The sequence below is a fragment of the Myotis nattereri genome (assembly GCF_964212035.1).
Source record: "Myotis nattereri genome assembly, chromosome: 3".
Lineage (NCBI taxonomy): Eukaryota > Metazoa > Chordata > Mammalia > Chiroptera > Vespertilionidae > Myotis > Myotis nattereri.
Window position 1 is genome coordinate 24,412,934 of NC_138077.1, and position 23,340 is coordinate 24,436,273.

The 23,340-nt window shown below is 37.5% G+C and overlaps 1 protein-coding gene across 1 annotated transcript in view; it reads left to right on the forward strand.

Moving 5' to 3' along the window:
- The first annotated feature begins 2,687 nt into the window (after positions 1–2,687).
- Positions 2,688–23,340, forward strand: part of SMC4 (structural maintenance of chromosomes 4) — a 39,165-nt gene continuing 18,512 nt past the window's right edge. Inside the window, exons 1-12 of the mRNA XM_081086777.1 lie at positions 2,688–3,145; positions 4,260–4,403; positions 5,309–5,487; positions 6,095–6,286; positions 7,843–8,019; positions 14,714–14,878; positions 15,124–15,251; positions 15,694–15,834; positions 16,572–16,722; positions 17,952–18,116; positions 20,414–20,647; positions 22,376–22,561. Coding sequence (XP_080942903.1) covers positions 4,265–4,403; positions 5,309–5,487; positions 6,095–6,286; positions 7,843–8,019; positions 14,714–14,878; positions 15,124–15,251; positions 15,694–15,834; positions 16,572–16,722; positions 17,952–18,116; positions 20,414–20,647; positions 22,376–22,561 — 1,857 coding nt within the window. The 5' untranslated portion in view covers positions 2,688–3,145; positions 4,260–4,264. The remainder of the gene's footprint in view (positions 3,146–4,259; positions 4,404–5,308; positions 5,488–6,094; positions 6,287–7,842; positions 8,020–14,713; positions 14,879–15,123; positions 15,252–15,693; positions 15,835–16,571; positions 16,723–17,951; positions 18,117–20,413; positions 20,648–22,375; positions 22,562–23,340) is intronic.

Genomic DNA, 23,340 nt, shown 5'->3' on the forward strand with positions numbered 1-23,340 from the left:
TCTTCCAAAATCTGTCAGGATTTTTTCCATTCTACTACATAGAGACTTCTCACCTCCTACATGGAGGACTATACAGTAACAATCTAACTAAAGCACTCCTGATCTGTCTCTTTTGCTTTTAACACATCCCACATAATTACTGTTTTTGTTGTTGTTTTTACCAAGTCATTCCTTAGCACAAAATTTTTCTAATAGATGTTTCCTTCATACCACATCTAAAATCCTTGACATGGCTTTCAAGCTAACCTTTATAAGCTAACCTTCTAACTGGACATCCCATTATACATCCATAGCACAATATCAAATGCTTATAGCATGTGTGCTGGATGAACAATCATGAACAATCCTATGAGATAGGTATTACATGCTGGTTTTATAAATAAACTAGAGGCCCAGTGCAAAAAATTCATGCACGAGAGCGGGGTGGGGGGGGGGCGGGGGGGGGCCCGCGGTGTTCCCCTCAGCCCAACCTGCAACCTCTCCAACCTGGGACCTCTCGGGGGATGTCCGACTGCCGGTTTAGGGGACTGCTGGCAGTCAGACATCCTTCTCACAATCCAGGACCCCTGGCTCCTAACTGCTCACCTGCCTGTCTGATCTCCCCTAACTGCTCCCCCCCCTGCTGGCCTGGTCGCCCCTTACTGCCCCCCCTGCCCACCTGGTCACCCCCAACTGCCCCTCCTGCAGGCCTGGTCTCCCCACGCAGCCTGCTGCTCAGTCATTTGGTCGTCCCTCACTAATCCCCCTGCCGGCCTGGTCACCCCATGCTGCCTGTTCGGTCATTCATTCAGTTGCAATGGTCACTTAGGCTTTTATATATATAAATACTCTCAAATAAATATTATATATAAATATTTATGTTTATAAATACTCTCTATTTATATATATAAATACTCAATTTGGTCTAGTCTTCGCTTTTTAAAAATATATATTTTTATTGATTTCAGAGAGGAAGGGAGAGGGAGAGAAAGATAGAAGCATTAATGAAGAGAATCATTGATCAGCTGCCTCCGGCATGCCCCCCCACTGGGGACCTCGTCAACAACCCCAGCATGTGCCCTGACCAGGAATTGAACCTTGACATTCTGGTTCAAAGGTCAATGCTCAACCACTGAGCCACACTGGCTGGGTTTGTCTTTGCTTTTTCATGGTTAATATCCCTCCAACTCAGGTTTTGCAATGTTTTACAAACTTTGAAAACCCAAGAGATTTCAGAAGCTCTCAGAGAGAATCCCTATCTATACCTTCTAGTATCCCTACCACCCAATTTTTTCCCCTTCAGCTTTCTTGTCCGTAGTTTGTCTTACAAAAACAATAAATAGCCCTAGCTGGTTTGGTTCAGTGAATAGAGCGTGGGCCTGTGGACTGAAGGGGCCCAGGTTCCATTCCAGTCAAGGATACAAGCAACTGGGTTGTAGTCTCGATCACCAGTAGGGGGCATGCAGGAGGCAGCCAATTAGTGATTCTCATCATTAATGTTTCTCTCTCTCCCTCTCTGAAATCAATAAAAATATATTTAAAAAAACAATAAATATAAAGTTATAATATCGAGTCAATGCTTATTGAAACCACACCCATCTCCCAAGCTCACCAGATTCATGCACTTGCAGTGAGTGTCCACACCCCTCTTTGAGAATTAATGAACCTGACTTTATGCTCCTCGGGGCAAGAGCAGTAATACTTACTTAGAATGACAATATAAATTCATTCAGAAAGCAGATTTATTGGTGCTTAGTATGCCAGGCACTAAGTGTGCAAAATTTAAAGAAAACGAGAGACTCCTACTTCTCAAAGTCAAGGATATAAAAGTTGCTGAATAAATACTTATTGGCGGATTAAGACCACGTTTGAGCATCAGATTAAAGTTCTGGAAAAATTAACTCCCCAGAAAAATGCACAAACACAGAAATTTGTACAATTTGGGAAAGAGGGAGCGGCTATGAACTCCTCTGAAGCCCAATCACCACCAATCACCAGATCCACAGACTCCAGGTTAAAAATTCACTACCAACATAACTAAGTTCTCTGGGAACAGGAATACTTGCTTAATAATCCTGATTATGCCTTGCACAGTGCGCTGTATACAAAAGCCACTTTAGAAATATTTGCTGATCGGTTTTCTCTTAAAGTCAACCAGATGACATCGACAAATCGTTCCTTCCCTGGACTTTCAAGAGCCCACCACCACCGCCCTTCACTCATGACACTAACGACTAACACCAATAACTCGAAATCATTCTTCCGCTATTCACATGTGGACTACTCGACCATTCACCAATTTAGGTCTTCCCTCCTCCTCAGAGTCCCTCGACTCCCTCCAAATTCAGGGCTCCCTCCGTGGCAACCCGAAAGCTAGGTCCCCTGCCCACAGGGAGACGGAAAATAACTGATGCTCCACGTCACACACACCCTCAAGGCAGGAAACGTGGGATCCGGTGCTTGCCACAACTTCCAAACCCTTTCTTCACCATGTCCAAAGGTGAAGAGATTTACCTTAAATCCCAGGAAAGCGATGGCGACTGCTTTCACAGAGCTGGGACCAGTTACCAAGATGCTTCCCGACCGCCCTGTCACCATAGTGACTTCTAAAGAGCTACGCGCCCTCCCTCTTCTCGCGATACTCCCGGCCACGCGCCTTGCAAACGGGCCCGAGATCCCGCCCCCCCGAACGCCCGCCCTCCCAGGGTGAGGTCCGTCATTGGACGACTGAGCGCTGCCTCCAGCTGCGGGCGGAACCTTACTCTTTATTTTTTTCCCCTTTCAAAAACTCGCCCTGTCGGGTTTTCTTGGTAATATTTTTAAAAGACTGCTGTTTCCGTAGGTCCCAAGGAAAATACTGTTTCGAAACAGTGTTTTCACTTAGTACTGACGGTCCACGTCGCCTGGACCCCCCCCCCCGCACCCCTCCCCTCCCTCCAGTAGTCAGCGCATGCGTGTAAGCGCCCAGAAGATGGCGCTGATAATCGCCGCACTTTTTTTCAAATAAGTGGCTCCCAGAAAGCATTGCGCACATTTGTAACGAATTTCCGTTCGAGTTTGTATTTTAGGCGCCATTTTCGAGTGAAGGACCCGGAGCTGAAACACCGGGAAGAGCGGGGGTCTGCACCGCCGTTCCCAGCCTCGGTCCGAGTGGACCGCCCCGCAGGTAAACTGCCTCCCTTCCTAACCAGGTTGTCATACGCTCACTTCCTGCCCCGTCCGCGCTCCCGGAGCGTCGAGGCCTCGAGCCGGAGCCGCCGAAGTCCGCGCCGAGCTGTCGCCGGGAGATCGCTCCCGCTGTCACCCCTCCCCCCCGCGGCCGCTCCCCGGCGGCCGGGCTTCCGCGCGCGTCTCCCGGGCGCCGCTTCTCGGAGCTACTTCGGCGTCGCGCGGGGTGGGGCGGGGAGGGGGCTGGGGGTTCTGAGCCTCGCGGGTCGCACCCGTCCTGCTGTCTGTCGGGGGAAGGGCGTCGCCCCCGGCCCGTCTCTCTTCTCCCGAGGGACTGGTCGCCGGGTCTTGGCCCTTCACTGGCGACCTTTCTAGTTGATTATCCGACGGGATTCCGCTGCGGGCGCCGGAGGACAGACCCCTGTCGCCCCCGAATGGTGGAACCGTGGCGGGCGCTGCCGGTGTCCGACTTGGACGCCGCGAGTGGTGGAGCCCAGCGCCCGCCCGCCCTTCCTCCCTCCCTCCCTCCCGGCCGGGCTGTAGGGGAGACTTCGGGGCCGCGCGCGAGCCGGCCGCGGCGCCTGGAGCCAACTGGCGGGGCGAGGACGGTGGGCGGCGAGTCGCCCGTGGGGCTTCCGCTTTGGGGAGCGTTCGCAGCCCCGCAGACCTGACGTTTGCACGGATTCCTCCACGTCTGTGCACCGGCTCCCCCGGCCCCGGGAGCGAGGGGATGCTCGTCGGCACCGGCGTCTGCAAGTTAACTTCGCTTAGAAAGTGCGTTCGCGTGTGCCCGTGCGCTCACTCCGTGGGCGGCGGGGCATTAAGACACAGAAAGGACCTAAGCGGTTGCCCCATCGTTGCTGGACGCCCGGGCACGTCCTGGCCTCCCCCCTTTGCTTAGGACGTGCCTGAGAACACGAACCACCCCTCGGTGCCCGGTGTTCCGTGCCGTCTGCCCAGAGGACCCGCCAGCGTGGGGCGGACCGAGGGCTCCTCCGAGCGGGGCGGGGTGGAGGCTGAGCCGTCCCTCCGCGGGACCCGATGGGGAGCGTGGGTACCGCGCGGCCCCGCGGCCGGGGCGCCGTCTCACTCCCGCTCTCACCCCGCCCCAGCGACCATGCCCCGCAAGGGCACCCAGCCCTCCACCGCCCGGCGCCGAGAGGAAGGGCCGCCGCAGTCCCCGGACGGCGCCAGCAGCGACGCGGAGCCCGAGCCGCCGCCCGGCCGTGCGGGAAGCCCGGCCCCTGATGCCGCAGGTGAGTCGCCCGCCCGCCCAGACTCGGCAGGACCGCGCGCGGGGAGCCCGGTGGGCCCGCGCCCCGCCCGGGACTGGCCGGGTTACTTGGCGAGAGCAAGAGGGGCTGCAAGGGGGACGTCCCGGGATGCGTGTGGGTCCGGTGGGTCGGCTCCAGAGAGCGATTCGGCGATTTTCGGAGACGGGACTGTGCACTTTCAGGGTAACGGGACCGGAGGGGATGGGGGCGAGTCAGTGGCTTCGGCTGTTGACTCAATTTCTGTTTGTGGCCTTGTTATTTCCGCGGAAATCGGCCGGGTCAGCCAATGGCCGGTGGACTTTTTTTTTTTTTTCCAGGCGTAATCAATGTACAGTATTAATAAAATGGAAAGTTGCTTGACCCTAACCTCGCTTCTGTGGCCTTAAAGTTAGGTTAAAGAGAAGATGATCATTTACTCGAAGCCACCGTAGCCTTTGTGAGTCCAGCGATGAGATGACATTATGAACCCTTGTGACTGTCGGTGGGGCTCGGGAACGGAGTTTCCAGGAGCTCAGATGCGGAACAGTTGGATCTAGAGCCTTAGGATTTAACCGCCCGAATGGGAGGCAGCAGGGAATCGGGTTGCTGTGGTTTTCCCAGCTTGGCTTTATGACGGATGTAGTGTTTTGACTCCTAAGAAGTAGATTTGTATAGGTTTTTGTGACTGGTGGCATTCCTTTGAAGAATTTTTTTACTAAAATCAAGATGAAAGATTCTGATCGCCTTTGAGCTTGGATAATACTATTTAAGTGGAAAATAGAGATTCCTGTGTTTCTTAATAACATCTCTCCAGAGATTAGTAGGCTCTAGTCCTCAGAACGAATTGCACTAATGCAGGCTTCCCCCCGACCCCTCGCTTTGCCTTTCTTTTCCTTTGACTGACTTAGAGACTCCAAGTGAGGAAATTGATAATAGAAGTTTAGAAGAGATTTTGAATAGCATCCCTCCTCCCCCGCCTCCTGCAATGACCAATGAAGCTGGAGCTCCTCGACTTATGATAACGCACATTGTAAACCAGAACTTCAAATCCTATGCTGGGGAAAAAATTCTGGGACCTTTTCATAAGGTATTTGACCATTTTAAATAACTATTGAAAGATAATGAGTCGTTATTACAAGATATTTCAATTTTGTACCAGTAACTATTACATTTATCCTGATTGATGCATACAGAACTTCAAATCCTATGCTGGGGAAAAAATTCTGGGACCTTTTCATAAGGTATTTGACCATTTTAAATAACTATTGAAAGATAATGAGTCGTTATTACAAGATATTTCAATTTTGTACCAGTAACTATTACATTTATCCTGATTGATGCATACCTGGTGTTTGCTTTTAACAACAAATTAGCTTTATCTGATTATCTTTGGTACCTCTTTACCTATTATAAAGTTGTTTTCACTGAATAGAATTGGTGAGTTTTTTGTTTGAAGAGGGAGTATTTTCTCTTTATTAGAATGAATTTTGTAAAAAGTTAGAATTAGAATGTGGCCTTTTTAAAGTGTTAAAGCTTGTGACCAAGTAGTAAGAAAATTTAAGTTGTGTTATGTAGCAATGAAAACCAAAATACTTGTAGATTTGCTGCTTGTTAAAGAAATCAAGTTGTTTAAAATCGGTAGTATGACCTTTTAAACTTCACTTTGATTTTTTTGTTCTGTTCTTTTTATGCAGCGCTTTTCCTGTATTATTGGGCCAAATGGCAGTGGCAAATCCAATGTTATTGATTCTATGCTTTTCGTGTTTGGCTATCGAGCACAAAAAATAAGATCTAAGAAACTCTCAGTACTAATACATAATTCTGATGAACACAAGGATATTCAGAGTTGTTCTGTGGAAGTTCACTTTCAAAAGATAATTGATAAGGTAAGGGACTTTGTCTAGTTATTTGCAGCTTTGAGTAAGGAATACAAATAATTTTCATACATCGCACGTTTTATTTTTGGCTTAAATTTGGGTTTTAAAAGTTAGTGTCTGGTTAAATCAGAACAGATTACTGATTTAGTTACCTCCATGACCATATTTTCTTTTTTGAGTAGTGGTGGAGGTAGCTGTTAAACTTAAAATATTAAAATTTTTAGCCAGGAAAATTAATTTTAAGTAGCTCATAGTAAGTAGTTGGTGCTTACCTTTTTGGAATAAAATATAAAGCAGTTTTAATGTTCTGAGCTCCAAATAGGCATTCTTCTACTATGCATTTTTGTTTTTTTTAAGTTATATTTTATTGCTTTCAGATGAATTACCTAAACTTGAAAATGTAACAGTTGCCTAAATTTAACCATCTGTTATTTCAGTTCACATGAAATCGAATGTTATTAGTAGTTCTGTGTATCTGATATGAAAGAGCTTTGATTCGGTTTAAACTACCCTTTCAAAACTGGAGATGGGTCAAGCTAACACATTTGTTTTCTAGAAAAGGAGACAATTATAGGTAAAATGTCTGTTCAAACTATTTACACGGTTTTGTTGGTATAGGGTTTTTTTCTCTTCTGATTAATAATTAACTTTGAAAATTCATGGTTGAAAAATGGCCAGAACCTAAAAATATAGAAATTTAATTACACAATGAGAAGAAATGTGACTTGGCTCATAGGTTTTAATTTTTTTTTTTTTTTTTTAAATATACAGGGCTTTAAATCTACACAGTGGCATCTATTTTAATTTTGTTTCTTAGGTTTTTTTCTCTCTTTTTGTTTCTTAGGTTTTTATTATACAATTTGAATTGGATAGTAGATTGCTAATAAATCAGATTTTGTTCCATTGCCTATTAGGTACATTTGATTCATGTAAATTTTAAGTCGTAATTTCAAAATGACAGCTTTTCAAGGGAAGTGAGTTTAAATAAGGTAGATTTGTGCTTCACTTTTTAAATCTGATTCTTTTTTAATGTGGGGAATACAGTTGTCAATTTTTTACAATTCTTTTTACCTTCAATTAAAAGTATATTTCCCCTCCCCCTCCGGGGGGGGGAAAAAAAAGCCGTATCACCTCATTACTGCTTGCCTTCTTTTTTTCCTTTCATTCTTTGCAGATTTTTTTAATGGACTAGTAATTTAATCTATCAACATGATTTAATAATTCATGTGAGTTTGTTTTGGATATAGTCAGATTCTTGTCCCCATTTATCAACTCTTTTTCTCAGTCAAACGTTTTTTAGGCTTGTTTGCAGGGGGAGGGGGGGTTGTTTTGTTTTCATTTATTTGGTTTGGCTTTTTGGTTTTTGTGATCTCTGAGGAAGGAATCAAACAACTTTGAAAAGTATTCTTTGCTAAGAAGGTTATTTCTGAGAACTATTGCAGGTTTATGTGCATGTTCCTTAAAATTTTTAATCCATATAATTAGTTTCAATATGACGTGAGTAAAATGTGGAGCAGTAACTTAATACCAAAATTGTTTTCTGGTTTTGTTTTTCCTCAAAACAGGAAGGGGATGATTATGAAGTCATTCCTAACAGTAACTTCTATGTATCCAGGACGGCCTACAGAGATAATACTTCTGTCTATCACATAAGTGGGAAGAAGAAGACATTTAAGGATGTTGGAAATCTTCTTCGAAGCCATGGAATTGACTTGGACCATAACAGATTTTTAATCTTGCAGGTAAGTTTATTAAAGACTTTAGAAGTCCTCTTATTCCTGTTATTTTTGTGGGGGGTTTTGTTTTTAGTTTTTTTGTGTGTTGTGTTTTTTTGTGTTTTGTGTGTGTGTGTGTGTGTGTGTGTGTGTGTATTTTTTCCCCAATAAAGTTTAGGGGGAATACCCCTGTTGGATGAATCCTGTATTTTTAGGCCTTAAAGTACTATAGCAGCACATCATGGTTTACATACTATAGTCAAGATGCGAATCATTATTTGCTGCTCTAGAAATTTAAGGAAATTCACTCAAAACTGTATTTTCATCATCAGATGCTCATGTTTGAGTGGACTGACGTACTTGTTCCGCTCTAGCAGCACGTAAATATTGGCGTAGTGAAATAAACATTAAACACCAATATTATTGTGCTGCTTTAGCGTGACAGGGATATAGCAACTACTTAACATTTTTGTTTGTATTTCCCTTTAAGATAACATTTTAAATGAGATTCATTATCTCCTAATACTTACTTTCCTTTGCCCTTGTTCTTATTCTTATTTCTGCTAATGTTATATAGCCACACAAAAAAAGACTGTACACTTGGTGTTTTCTGAATTTACTTGAGCATCTAGCTAATTTAATTTAATATCTTTTTTTTTTTTAACACTTAGAATGGTTAAAAGCTTTACTCAAGTTTGTTTTTGTTTTGGTTAGAATGGCCTATTTGAAACCACTATTGGAAGATCAGAGAGTAACTGATATTTCATTCTTAAGTATCACGACTGTTAACGTTTTTTTAAAGGGGTATAAAATTAAATACCTGGTGTTAAGTTGATTTTTATTAGAAAACCTGTATTCTTTATTTGGGTAAGGGTATATTCTACCAGAATTGCTTGGTAAAAAAAATCCCTTCTTTATGTACTACTTTCTTAAAAAGTTTTTAGTGTAAAGCATAGCTTTGTCAGGTGTATTAAAAAAAATTTTTGAGGCTCTTTTTCTGTGCCCTGTCCAGAATCACCAAGAGTATTATAATTAAAGCAAAAAACTGTAGAAATAGTTGCTAATATTCTTTAGTATCTTGTCCTACTGATTTTACACTAAATTGGGAATTTTTATTTGATACTAAAAGCTTTGTTAGGATGACATTCCAATAACAAACTTATAAAATGTTAACCCCTTTATTCATTTTTATCTTTGTTCCTCAACTATATTTTTAAAAGAAAATATTACTTTTAGACATGCACAGTGTATGTACAAGGTAAATAAGAATCATTCTGAAATGACTTATATTAATACCTTTTGTTACCAGGCACAGTACATTTGTAATACTTCTATAACCCAAACTAATTTTTTTTTAAATGTTGGGACGTCAGCTCTGGATCCAAGATTTGAGTTAACACAACGTGGAATTAAAACTTTGTAGGGTTTTTAACAGTAAAATTTAACTGTTCTGTGGACTTTTATGTTTTGAAATTCGGTTTTATTAATTATGGATGAAAAGTTATATATAATAATAAATTTGATAATTATACCATTTTGCAAGAATCTACTTGTATCTATTGTTTATAATTTGCTATTTACTGTTTTCCTGGGATAATCAAAGTTTAACACATGTGCAAAGACATTAAAATAAAGTGGGCTGCATTTTAATCCTTGTAAGAGTAATTTTTTTTCCTTGGTGCAGCCTCTCTCCATAGTTCAATAATAAAAGAAGTTAACGTAACAGCTTCCCAAAAAAATAAATAAGAATAATTTTTAAATTGTCAACTTTATATTAACTATGTACTTCTCAAGTACTTAAGATACTGAAGCCATTTGTCCTCATGATAATATCAATCTTTTTATGTCATCTTAACAATTAAATTGTTTTAAATATTTTTAATGCCAAGGTAACTTTCCAAGTTAACAGATTAAATTCCATTTGATTAAATTTACAAGTAAGAACTTTAGGAACTCACCTGGTAGGAAGAAGAAAGGGATTAGTAATACTAGGTAGAACTAATGATGCCTCATTTAAAAGTTTGAGGGAAAGTTGCAGTGGTTACTATGGATTTTTATTTAGTTCCTTATCAAAATCTTCGATTCCTGTACTAGAGATTTAGAGCATTTGAAGGTAAGTAAGAATGTGGTTTTTATTCCTTTCCCTCCCACTGAATAACATTTATCTTAAAAACGAGCTGTGGTTTGGGAGGCTGGATATGTAGAGATATCATAATACCACCATCTAAGACATAAGTGCTTACTTTGAATAAAATATATACACTGGCCAGGGATCATGTTCAACAGAAGTCCATAGGGTGAATTTTTTTTACAGTGTTTATATTGTTTTAGTACATTCTTCTAGAATACATTTCTAGTATTTGAAACCATTTAAAATTTTATCAGTTGACCACTCAAATGAGTACCTAATGAAGAGTATAGTATGCTAAGATGCTATAAATGATACAAAGACGGTTAAATCCTGTTCTTGTCCTTACGGGCACTTACTACATGCTTTTATAAGGTGTTTGATAATAATTGACCATTGTACTTTCCATATTTGAACATTCATTTATATATACCTGATTTGGGAGCCTTTGTCCTATTATAATACCTATCGGTGTAACAGGTAGGTTTTTATTAACTCTGAAGCATTTTGTGGTGACTATGACTTATAAGTTAGCTTTAGTTGATTTGGATGCATTTGCTCCCTTCAAGGCATCAAACTTCTCAACTTCATATGCTTTGTGTTTATATTAAAATTTTTTCATTAAAATTTAAGAAAGAATCAAGATTTTTTTCTTATTATTTAATAATTTGGAGATTAGATTAACTTAGTTCTGAATTGTTAACCTATCCATCTCTTTCCAGGATAGTTCTAAGTCTGGTATGACATACGAACTATTTGGGTTACAGTCTTTTAGTCTGTAGAAAAAAGTCTTTGCTGGATCAAAGAAATTTTTAACTTTATCAGTAATACCTCAGTTACCCAAAAGTATCTTGTTCAACAGCCTTAACTATGAAAGAAAATAGGCTACTCAGAAGCAACCAGAAGTGATATCAAGCAGTCCAGCCACTAAAGCATCATCCTTTCTATTAGTATACTTATTTTAGACAGATAATGATTTTCTCTCATCATTGATGTTTCTGCCTCTTTCCCTCTCTCACCCTCTCTGAAATCAATAAAAAAATATTTTTAAAAGATAAAGGACATTAATTTACAGTGAAAATGGAGAAAATAAAAAGATTAAGACTAGATAAAAATTTGAACTTCAGTAATTATGGTCTATTTGTGATGCAAACACTCATGTCTGTCTTTAGAATCTTATTAGAGAGGGGAAAGTTTTATTCTTGAGTTCCTGTGGTTCATGCTTTTGCTAAAATTTGAATTTTTTGAAAAAGAATCATACCTACTTACTCATAGATTTTTATGTTGTATTCCTGTAAATTAAATTACCAAAGAATGGTATAGCTGAATCACAAGAAGTTAATATTTAAGCCTTTGTAGTATAAATATTCTCTTGAAGTATGCTTGCTATTCCTGTGATACTCTTAGAAACCATAGTTGAGGCCTGGCCGGTATGGCTTAGTGTTTAGAGCATTGGACGGTGCACTGGAGGGTCGCTGGTTTACTACTCAGTCAAGGGCATGTACCTGGATTGCAGCCGCAGTTCGATCACGGACCCTGGTTGGGGCTCTTGTGGAGGGCAATCAATGTGTTTGTCTCACCTTGATGTTTCTCCCTCTCTCTTTCTCTCTCTCTCTCTCTCTTCCTCTCTTCCCCCCTCCCTCCCCCCTCCCCCCTCCCTCCAACTCTCCCTCCCATGCTCTGTAAAAAATGAATGGAGAAAATCCTTAGGTGAGGATTAACCAAAAAAACACATAAAAACATTGTTGATATTTTCCACAGTTTAATGTCTCTGATATATTTTGAACATAATTTAAAGCAGTCTGTAATAAATAATAGCAAAAAAATAAGTCAGATTGATGCTTTAAAATTATCTCTCAAATGTATTTTTATTGTCCTAAAATTAAAATTATGTTTTATAATTTCCCGTGGAATAGGTAACATTTCTGCAAAATAAAGATATGGTCCTCTGGGCACAGATTATCAACTCACATATTATATATAAAATGGCACAAAATGGAAAAAGAAATAAGAAAGCAAATAGTAGAAGGTGGTAAGGCAGGCAAAGGACATAAAGAAACAGACACAAGAAAAGTCCAAGGTTGCCATTGGACTGCCATAGCAGTCCTAATAGCCAAGTGACAAGTAGAGGCCTAAATGTCCTCACAGCTTGTTGATTCAATAGTGTTTATCTGATAACTGGTAAAAAAGTAAATTTTTTGCATGCCATATAATAAAACAGTCTAAAACTGAATGGTATATGGGACTTGAGATGGAACTATCTGGATTCATAAATGCCCTTGTCTTTCATGTTGACACTTATTTTCAACTGGGCAACCTTGTTGATGAAAAGAAATTACAACTGTATGTCCTTCATTTTAATTAGGGAGGAGGGAGGAGGAACAAATAACCAAAAATAAGTAACCACTATACCCCAAGCTGGGCAGTTTCCTAATACTGGTAGTCCATCTCTTCAGTGAGTAATTTGGCCAGGAAAAATGTGATGTCTTTAGGAATATTTTTATCAATGTAAACTGAATACCAACTTTTGGTTATCTGAAAAATGTACACTGTGCCATTTGACTCAGATATGAGTTTTCTTGGCATAGTTTTAATATCAGGCATCAGCTATTATATTTGTTACTTAGATTATTAATATTAACCCAAAAGATTTAAACAAGTATATCGATGGTTCTCAGCTGAGGGTAGTTTTGCATGGAGACAATTTAAGTTATTACAGCTGGGAAAGGGGAGATGCTACTGTCTTCTAGTGGCTCAGGGTCAGAGATACTATTAAACATCCTAAGAAGCCTAGCATAGCTCCCCACAACAAAATATATCCAGTGCAAAATGTCAGTAATGTCAATGTTGATAACCTTGCTTATAAAAATTTTGAATAACACGGCTTCTACAATGGCTGGGATTCACCCTATTGTAATGCAAAGCTTTGGATATTTTTGTCCAGACTTAAATTTTGTCTAAAACTTAAACTATTGCTGCAAATATTTGGAAAGAACTAGTCACTGAAAGCAGAATAAAATAAATACTTAATGTAAATAAATGCCTACATATTTTAAACACTAATTCATACATACTGAAGATTACAGAAAATATAAACAGGCTCTTTAGATAACATTTCACTTTGTATTTGATAATCATGTGCTCCTTTGTTGTCAAAGTAGAAAATGTGATGATGATGTATAAATGTTAAAGATTATTCCTGTCAATGAGTAGATTTTAAAATGAGATGTTTTATCTTTAATTTTTTTTTAACTTTTCATAATTATGTTGAGGCTTTTGGTAAATAATGACGCTTTTTCATGATCAAGTTTTACCCCAAATTTTTAGGGTTCATTCATAAATAAATATTTAAATTGAGAAAGAGTAATATGTTCGTTTTAAATGTGTAAATTTTTTTCTTTTGTCTTTGCTATTTTTCTGAAATAAAGGAATATTGTTGTTTTTTCTACTAGCCTGTCCCTTCTGTTATAAATAGGATTAGAGTACAAGCAGGCTACTTCTGTGAAGTAAAGTAGCAGCATTTTGTCTGAGCATGTTTAGACAAAATTTTCTCTACTACCAAACCAAATGACTGCCTGGCAGTCAGCCTTAAAGGTTACTGGTTGTGGATTTCTTTCTTCTTTTCTCTTTGTAATTAAACTACATAAATACTAATACGTAATGTTCTTCTAAGATTTTAATTACAATTCAAAATTTAGCATTAATGATTGCAAACAAAAGTTTTTCAGTGTCATGTAACAGGACCTTTAGTTTTCAGTCAGTTGGATTTCTTCTATTATTACCATGAGAAAATAGGTCATTTCCTTTTCCAGTTAATAGTGTTGCTTTTAGAAAGTGAGAACTTTGAAACGTCCTTATGAAGCCCAGCACTTGAGCAACTTATAATACCAGATTTATATAGAAAGTTTAATAATATTAACCACCTTGAGACAGGATAACCAATGAAGGGTCTTTTTAAAAATTCTTGGTTTTAAAGCAGGAACTCTAATTATATTAGTAGTTGATAATGTTTCCACAATAATCAAATTGTAGATTATATGAATAACCTTGCTTAGTGAAAAAGTTAATAGTTTTATTTATATTGAATGAACGTTGTAAACAGGGGATCTTCCTTTGCCTCTGTGTATATGTGGGTGTATACTACAAGAGTTTATACAAGGGAGTATAAATACACATTTCTTAACCCCTTATGTGAAATTTAAATTATCAAGAATATCAGTGGAGAGAAGTTTTTTTGTTTGTTTTTTAAATTCCATAGAGGAAGAGGGAGAGAGATAGAAACATCAATGATGAGGGAGAATCATTGATTGGCTGCCTCTTGCATGCCCCCCACTGGGAATCTAGCCCACAACCCAGGCATGTACCCTGACCTGGCAATCAAACTGTGACCTCCTGGTTCATAGGTTGACACTCAACCATTGAGCCACACTGGCCGGACAAGGGAACATTTTTTATTTGTATCTTATTAAATCTCCAAACTACTGATTTACTAAATTTAATTGTTAGTTATTAATGGATTTGTTAATTGTTCCTAATTTAAAGTTGATGTAGCTAAACATACACAATGAGTGTAAAATACGGCTTTTTTTAAAGGGTGAAGTTGAACAAATTGCTATGATGAAACCAAAAGGCCAGACTGAACATGATGAGGGTATGCTTGAATATTTAGAAGATATAATTGGTTGTGGACGGCTAAATGAACCTATTAAAGTCTTGTGCCGAAGAGTTGAAATATTGAATGAACACAGAGGAGAGAAGGTGAATCTCTTGTAGATTTTTGTTGTAAATCAGAATGTTTCATTTATTAACAAATTTTAGGAATCAAATATTTAAGTTACTATAGATTTTAATTGAAAAATGTTTGCTATTTTAGATTGAATGTTATATTTTTTATTAACATTTTAATGCAGTTTATATGTTTTATCTCATTTTGGCATATTTTAAATTCAGGTTGTACATTTGAAGTGTTTTTTTAACAATCTATACACTATTGATTTTTGTAGTTAAACAGAGTTAAGATGGTGGAAAAGGAAAAAGATGCCTTAGAAGGAGAGAAAAACATAGCAATTGAATTTCTTACCTTGGAAAATGAAATATTTAGAAAAAAGAATCATGTTTGTCAATATTACATGTAAGTACCTTAATGTATCTGACAGTAAGCCAAATCCCGTTTTCTTTTCCTATGTTAGAGAGATGTGAAGTATAAAAATTATTTTATGTGATATTCATTAAATTGCGGTTGTTCACCATAGTATTAAAGTTGACTTTTAAATAATCCTACTTTAAGTTGGGAAGTGGGCTCACAAGTATTTGTTACTATACTTAATAGTTTTATATATACTTTTTAATTCTTGTGACAGACATAATTTTGTTTATAAATGGAACCTATTTTGTTCCACCTAGGTTGCTATTCCCCCTCCTCCTTTTTTCCATACACACATCCTTCAATAGCCCCAGGTTTTTGTAAATTGCCTGTAGTTAAGAATATTTTAGAAATGGCTAGTTTTACTAAAATCATTACATAATTTTAAAAATGACATTTTGGCATCTTCAATTTCTTTTTCTCCCTCTAGTCATGATCTGCAGAAACGAGTTGCTGAAATGGAAACTCAAAAGGAAAAAATTAATGAAGATACCAAAGAAATTAATGAGAAGAGCAGTATGCTATCAAATGAAATGAAAGCTAAGAATAAAGCTGTAAAAGATGTAGAGAAGTAATAATTTTTTGGAAAGTACTAGAAGTATTTAAATTCAGTTAATTTTATTACCTGTATGTGTATGTGTCTATATATAAACTTGTTGGCAGCACATAAGTATAATACATTTGCCAGCATATAAAATGGTCTCCTTTTGCAGACAAAAACGAAACATTTAATTGCCCTGCATCCAGTACAGTCGTCATTACAGATTTGAGTACTCAATGCTAGTCTTAAAATAATGGAGGATGCTACCCCCTTGTGGCAGAATTCCATAAACAAAACCTCACAGCAAAAATAAGTACTTATTAATCTGACGGATTGTTTTAAGAATAAAGAGTTCACAGATGTAATTGAGGTAGAATTGGGGTTATTTTAGATAAGATTTGTTTAAATGTTTTGTTCATGACTTTTCTATGCTAACATTTAATGAAATTAATATCTCTTACCTATGATTTTTCTTTTTTATTCTTTTAAGTTTTATGATAAAAAAATTTTATGCCTAGATATCGTAGTCCATGGGGAATGTAGTATTTCCCATCCAGCGTAGAAGGGCAAAATAACTCTCATAATCACTTACTGGCTTCCTCAAATATGGGGGGAAGGTAGGATCAACTTGAAAATAGGCTATTTTAGGACCCTACCTTTTAAAAGCTTGGATACGTTTATAGAGGAAATGTCCCAGGCAGGGTATAATATGCCTTAAATACCTGAATATCCAAAAATAACGATTGATTATTTTCTTGCTTTGCTAGGAAACTGAATAAAATTACAAAATATATTGAGGAGAACAAAGAAAAATTTACACAACTAGATTTGGAAGATGTTCAAGTTAGAGAAAAATTAAAACATGCTTCAAGTAAGGCCAAAAAACTGGAGAAACAACTTCAAAAAGATAAAGAAAAGGTGGGTTTTAGGGAAAAATTTCTTAAAACTTAATGTCTGCATATCAGGTCTAGATTTTATGATTTTTTTATGGATGTGCTTGCCCCTTATTATCTAAGAGAGTGCGTGGGGATTCTGAATATTGTGTTTAAGATTCATCTCCGAAACTGATGCTTTCCCCAAAACATTCATTGAATTTGAGTTTTAGAGCATGTTTCTGATATACATTGTTGGAGAAACATTATTCTTTGTTATGTATTATAGACTTAAAAGTATTGCCTACCTCTTACAAAAATTAAATTGAGTTCCTCCTTATAAAGGAGGGAAGGGGAAACTGGTAATTTACAACGAAGTGTTTTTAAAAAAAAAAAAAAAAATTGAATCAATGCCTACCTTGCTAGGGGCCAGACTCTAATAATTAATTTGGGACCTTTTCTAACTATGCTCATTGCTCTATCAGATACTAATAGATATGACGCCTAAGCACCTTTCCCCAAAAAAAGCTTTTTACCATGTAATTACACAGTAATTATAATATTGGCTTTGTTTTACCTTATAAGCATTTTCTAAATGTATTTGTTCACAAAATACTTTCTGCTTGGTATAATGACAAATCTTACATGAATCAATGTTTGAGGAACATCATTTAAGGAAACGTTGAACTTTGCTAGTACTAGATCATCAGAATAAACAAAATACCATATGGATTTGGGAGTAACCCCTAAATTGGACAAATAGCCAAATGTAACTGTTATATAGTTGGCCTTTAGGCATCAAATGTGGGTAAGTGGTTATTGGTAGTAATGGAATGAAATAGTAGTCCTCCACGGTAACTCTGGAAGGGTAAAGTTGTGAAAGATCTTAGGATTTGAGGGAAGCTACGGGGTATACTAGTAAAGGTAATTTGTGGTAAGTTTTAATATACTATGATGGATAGTTTTAAGAGATCTCATGTAGTCCGAGCGTTTTAATAGGTGAAAGGATAATTATCGCCTGAAATTGACCCAGGCAGGGAGAATTTTATTCATAAGGAACCAGGGATTCATAGAATTAGCTTTACCATTACACTGAAATATAGAAATTTCAGTAAATGGTTAAGAAAATACTTGCAGATATCCTTTACAGATACCCTTTTCTATCACAGAGAGAAAAAAGTACTTGTTGAAACCAACTAATTCAAATCTAAATACAATAGTATTAGATGCCTTCGACACATGCTCCTATACCTTTAATTTGTTTTATAATCTCAGGTAGAAGAATTTGAAAGTATACCTGCCAAGAGTGAGAGTATCATTACTGAGACAACAACTAGAAAGAATACCCTTGAGAAGGAAAAAGAGAAAGAAGAAGGAAAATTAAAGGAAGTGATGGATAGCCTTAAACAGGAAACACAAGGGCTTCAGAAAGAAAAGGAAGTAAGATTCATCATCACTTGGTGTTTATTTTAGTGGCTTTTTTTAACTTGATTGTTTTTGTAGTAATAGTTAAAACTGACCTGTTAGAAGAAAAAGTTTGGACCTTTAATATCTAACCTAACATTCCTAAAAAATCTTTGTCTTTTCTGCCTTTTTTTATTATTATTATCTGAGTTAGAATTTATAGTGGTCACAGGAAATGGAACATGTCCAGTATTTTGTTATATATGCCATTCTTTGTTGAGCCTACTGATTTCATCATCAAATTTTCTTTTTCATCTTATTTTCTTGGTAACTTAATTGGTAACCAACTATAAAAACCCAGACACACTAAGCACACAGGTCGATATCCCATTTCTTTGCTTCTTTGCTTCTATAGCTCTTATGTAATAGTTTAAAACTACAGCCCTTATATTAGTTTTTGGTTCAAGTCATCTCTGATCTTGTATAGATTATGTCTCCAAGTCATATTCCTCAAAGTAGCAAAAAATAATACCTATCTTATGACTCTTTGTAAAAATAAAATGTATGTATACTCATAAGTGCCTGAAATTAAGAAATTAAATGTTAGATAGCTATTACATTACTTTAGCATTTGATTAATGTAACGAATATTATAAGCACAAATTTTAGGTGTCTTTGTATTTCACCGCGTTTTGGTTCTCAACCTGTGGGTCGCGACCCCTTTAGCGGTTGAACGACCCTTTCACAGGGGTCGCCCAAGACCATCCTCTATATAAGATATTTACATTACGATTCTTAACAGTAGCAACATTACAGTTATGAAGTAGCAACGAAAATAATTTTATGGTTGGGGGTCACAACATGAGGAACCGTATTTAAAGGGCCAGAAGGTTGAGAACCACTGTTTTAATAAGTAATGATAATTGAATTAAATTGACTTATGTACATAAATTACAGACTTGTGTACACCCTTTGTCTTTTAATTATTCCTCAATAAAGTGTTGGTTTGTTGTTGTCTTTTCATTACAGATATAATAGATTCTATTTTGAAATATGGACATATTCTAATGTTATACTACAAAACTTTATAAGTGATTGCCCATATGGTAAAGTGACAATGGATAATATAGTGGCTTTCATAATGGAGCACATTATGAATGTAGTTTTCACATTTGTTCAACTAATGTATACTGAGTATTCCCATGTGCCTTTGTACCCTTTGTTATTGAAAAAGCCAGGACTCACATTCAGGTGTCTTCATTCCTCAGCATTAGCTAAAAAAAAGAGGCTCCGCCATTTATGGGGGAGTGCTTTTGAACAAATTATTTAAACTCTGATCTCAGTTTCCTCAAAATGAACATAATGATGGCATTTACCTCATAGAATTGTCATTTCATGGAATTAACAAATACCAAAGGCATTCAAAATAGTGTCTAGAATATAGTGAGAGAGGGGTGTGTTAGTGTTCGTGAGTTTCGCCATCAAACATTTAAACTATCTGATGACGATGGATGGAACCTCATGTTTCTGGGCCTATTCCTTTTTGTATGAAATGAGGGGGCCTTTTGTAAGGGCCTTTCTTAAACCATTATTCTAATACATAGGCTCTTTCTACACAGCCCATCATAGTAGCCCAAAATTTCTACACATCAAATAATGGCGTGTTGAGGATTACCCTGACCTTACCTCTAAAACTTTTAAAGATGTTTAACACAAATATACTTGAGGGAACTTTCTGCTGAATAGTCCTTAGACCTTACCATTTCAGATAAAGTGATGTATAAAGGCCATGGGATCCAGAGTTTAGACCCAAATTTTTGTTCTCTTAACCACTACTCTTATGTTTTAACTAGAGACCTGGTGCACGACATTCGTGGGGGATGTGGGGGTCCCCTCAGCCCAGCCTGCTCCCTCGCTCCCCTAAGCCTTCAGGCGGACATCCCCCCAGGGGTCCTTAGCACTGCTGCGGAGGTGGGAGGTGGGAGAGGCGCTCACCAGCCTTGAGCCTGGCTTCTATGGGAGCATCTGCCCCCTGGTGGTCAATGCATGTCATAGTAACTGGTCATTCTGCCATTCTGTCTATTTGCATATTAACCTTTTGTTATATAGGATATAGGACTTCTAAAATGAGCATACTAATATATACCTCATTAAGCTCTTGTGAAATCAGTTGGGAAAGATTATATACAGCAAAACAGTCCATTCCTCTTGTAAGAATTATTTAATTGTATATATTATGCTTGTAGAATCTCTTAAGTTGAATTCAAAATACATGGTTTCTATTTCAGTTTAAGTTTGAAAACACAATATGATGTCTTATCATATTTTAACAGAGTCAAGAGAAAGAACTTATGGGTTTCAGCAAATTGGTAAATGAAGCCCGTTCAAAGATGGATGTAGCCCAGTCAGAGCTTGATATCTATCTCAGTCGGCATAACACTGCAGTGTCTCAATTAAGTAAAGCCAAGGAAGCTCTAATTGCAGCTTCGGAGACTCTCAAAGAAAGGAAAGCTGCAATCAGAGAGATAGAAGCAAAACTCCCTCAAACTGAACGCGAATTAAAGGAGGTAAATCTTGGCTTCTGTATTTCATCTGAACATCGTTTATCAACCCAAGTTTTGTATATATGTTTTTCTTATTTTTTTAATTTCAACATTTGAGGTGACTGGTTACAGATGGTTCCCAACTTAGGATTTTTTAACTTTATGATGGTGTGAAAGTGATAAACATAAGTTACATGAGATATTTAACACTTGATAATTAAGTAGAGTTTGTGTTAGATGATTTTGCCAAACTGTAGGCTAATAGAAATGTTTGGAGCACATTTAAGTAGGCTATGATGTTCAGTAGGTTAGGTGTATTAAATGCATTTTTTTAGTTAGTGGTATTTTCAACTTCCAGTCAGGTTATTGGTATGTAATCCCATCCTAAGTCAAGAAGCATTTGTATAGATTTTTTTTTTTCATTTATTGTTAATATTGCCCAAAAGAACGGGGCTACTAGTATAGTATTCCAACTGATAAGAACTGAGACTATCAAGAAACTTGCTGTATTCTACCCAGGATCATCGAACAGCAAATAACAATGCTACCACCACCATTGTTTCCCATGGAATTTAAACAAAAAGAAGTTTGTGTTTCCCTAAATTTATGTCTAGACAACTTATGCAAGAATAAATGGAAAACCGTAAATATGTGAATGAATATGCAAATCAACTATATTAATGTAATTTTTTAAAATTTATGGATGTGGTTTTATTGTTGGGACTAGAAACTGTTTTAAAGTAATCAAGATACCTAGTTTAGCCCATTGGTGCTCCTCCTATTCTTGAGTGAATTATCTATCTAAGGAACTTCGTAACTTGAATCTTCCAAAAGCCTCATTAGGCAAGATGGCAATAGAAAGTGCTATCTGAAGAGAAACTATAATTTTGGAAATTGTTTTTATTTTTTCCCCCATTTTAGTAAATGTACACTACTTGGTCATCTGGGAATTTCTTGATCATGTAGAATTTAAATGTAAACTTAAATTATATCCAATGACCACTTCTTATCTCCTCCCTAGTAATTCAGTTTATTTTTGGATAAGTTGTAACTATAACTCGAGCTTTTACTTTATACTAGTGTGACTCGTAATAGAGGTGATAATTTAAAACCAGGAAATGAGAATGTCAGTTAGAAAAAATGGCTGCTCTAAATTGGAGATTTAGCAACTGGGAATTTGAATTTTTGTGTGCATGTGGGTGGTTCCTCTTCTTTTGGCAGTCTGACATTTTTGTATAGCAGTATAATTCACTCATCATGTGCCCCTTCATTTTAGAGCTCTGCTTTTTTAATGTTTTTTTCTTTATTTAATAAATGTTCATTATTATTTAGAAAGCATAACACAGTATAACCAATAGTCCTGCCGGGGTCACCCATATTTAGGGTCTTGTACAAAGTCTGCTTTCTTATTAGTACAGAATTTAAGAGTTAGGACACGTTATGCATAACTGTGTGGCTTCAAACTGGGATTTCCACAGCCCCAGCGCTACTTGCTCTATCAGTCAGTATATTGCTCCTAGAACCATACTCCATGTATCTTCATTATCCAAACAATTTATGCCCTTTTTAAAATAGAAAATCCATCCACATTTTTTCAAAACCAAACCAGCATTTACAGTATGGTCCCTTAGTTCTGGTTTAAGTGTTTATTGTTGGCCTTTCTTTTTTTGAGGCATTACAGTTAATTCTGTGCTGTAATTTAGGCATAGAATTATGGGATTCATTTTGTTTTGTTTTACTTTTCACTTTTAGAAAGAAAACGAACTTCAAAAACTTACGCAAGAAGAAATAAAATGCAAAAGTTTGGTTCGTGATCTTTTCCAAAAAGTTGAAGAGGCAAAGAGTTCCTTAGCAATGAATCAAAGTAGAGGGAAAGTCCTTGATGCAATAATTCAAGAAAAAAAATCCGGCAGGATTCCAGGAATATATGGAAGATTGGTAAAATAGATTTATTTGGAAATAACTACACATTTTTCTCTCAAGAAAAACATTGTAAATAATTGTCTTGCCTTGACTTAAAGAAGTGTATATTGAGTGTCACTGTATTAAAATAACATTTTTATTTATTTATTTTATGAAATAAATCTTCATGATGAACAAGTGTCACAGTGGCAGCCAGCTGCCATTTGAAGTCACACTAATTTAAATGTAACTGCCTTATTGATTTTTAGAGCAAGAGGGAGGAAGGGAGGGAGACATCGATGAGAGAGGAACATCATTATCGTCTGCTTCCTGTACACCCCCTACTGGGGATTGAGCCCTCAACCGAGGTACATGGCCTTGATTAGAATCAAACCCAGGACCCTTCAGTCCACAGGCCAACGCTCTATTCGCTGAGCCAAAATGGCTAGGGCACATTTTGTTTATTTTAAAAGATGTTCAATTTTAAACATTTTATACTTAGGGATGGTAAAATTCTTGGTAGTATGGATTCTCTCATTTAAAAAAGGGGTTTGGGGGGGGGGGTTTGGTTTGGATAATTATAATTTTAATTTCAAGGGGAAAAAAACTTTCGTAATGGTAAACTTTAACAAAACTACTCCATACTTTTTTTTTTAAGCATTTGATAATTGTATTCTGGGTTTTATACCATTATACCAAAGGATGTGCCTAGAGTTTAGGAACATCAACAAGGGATATTTAGAAACCCAAGGCTAGCAATAGTGGAGACCATTCCCGCTCCTGAGACTGAAGAGGGAAGGAAGCTGTGGCCATGA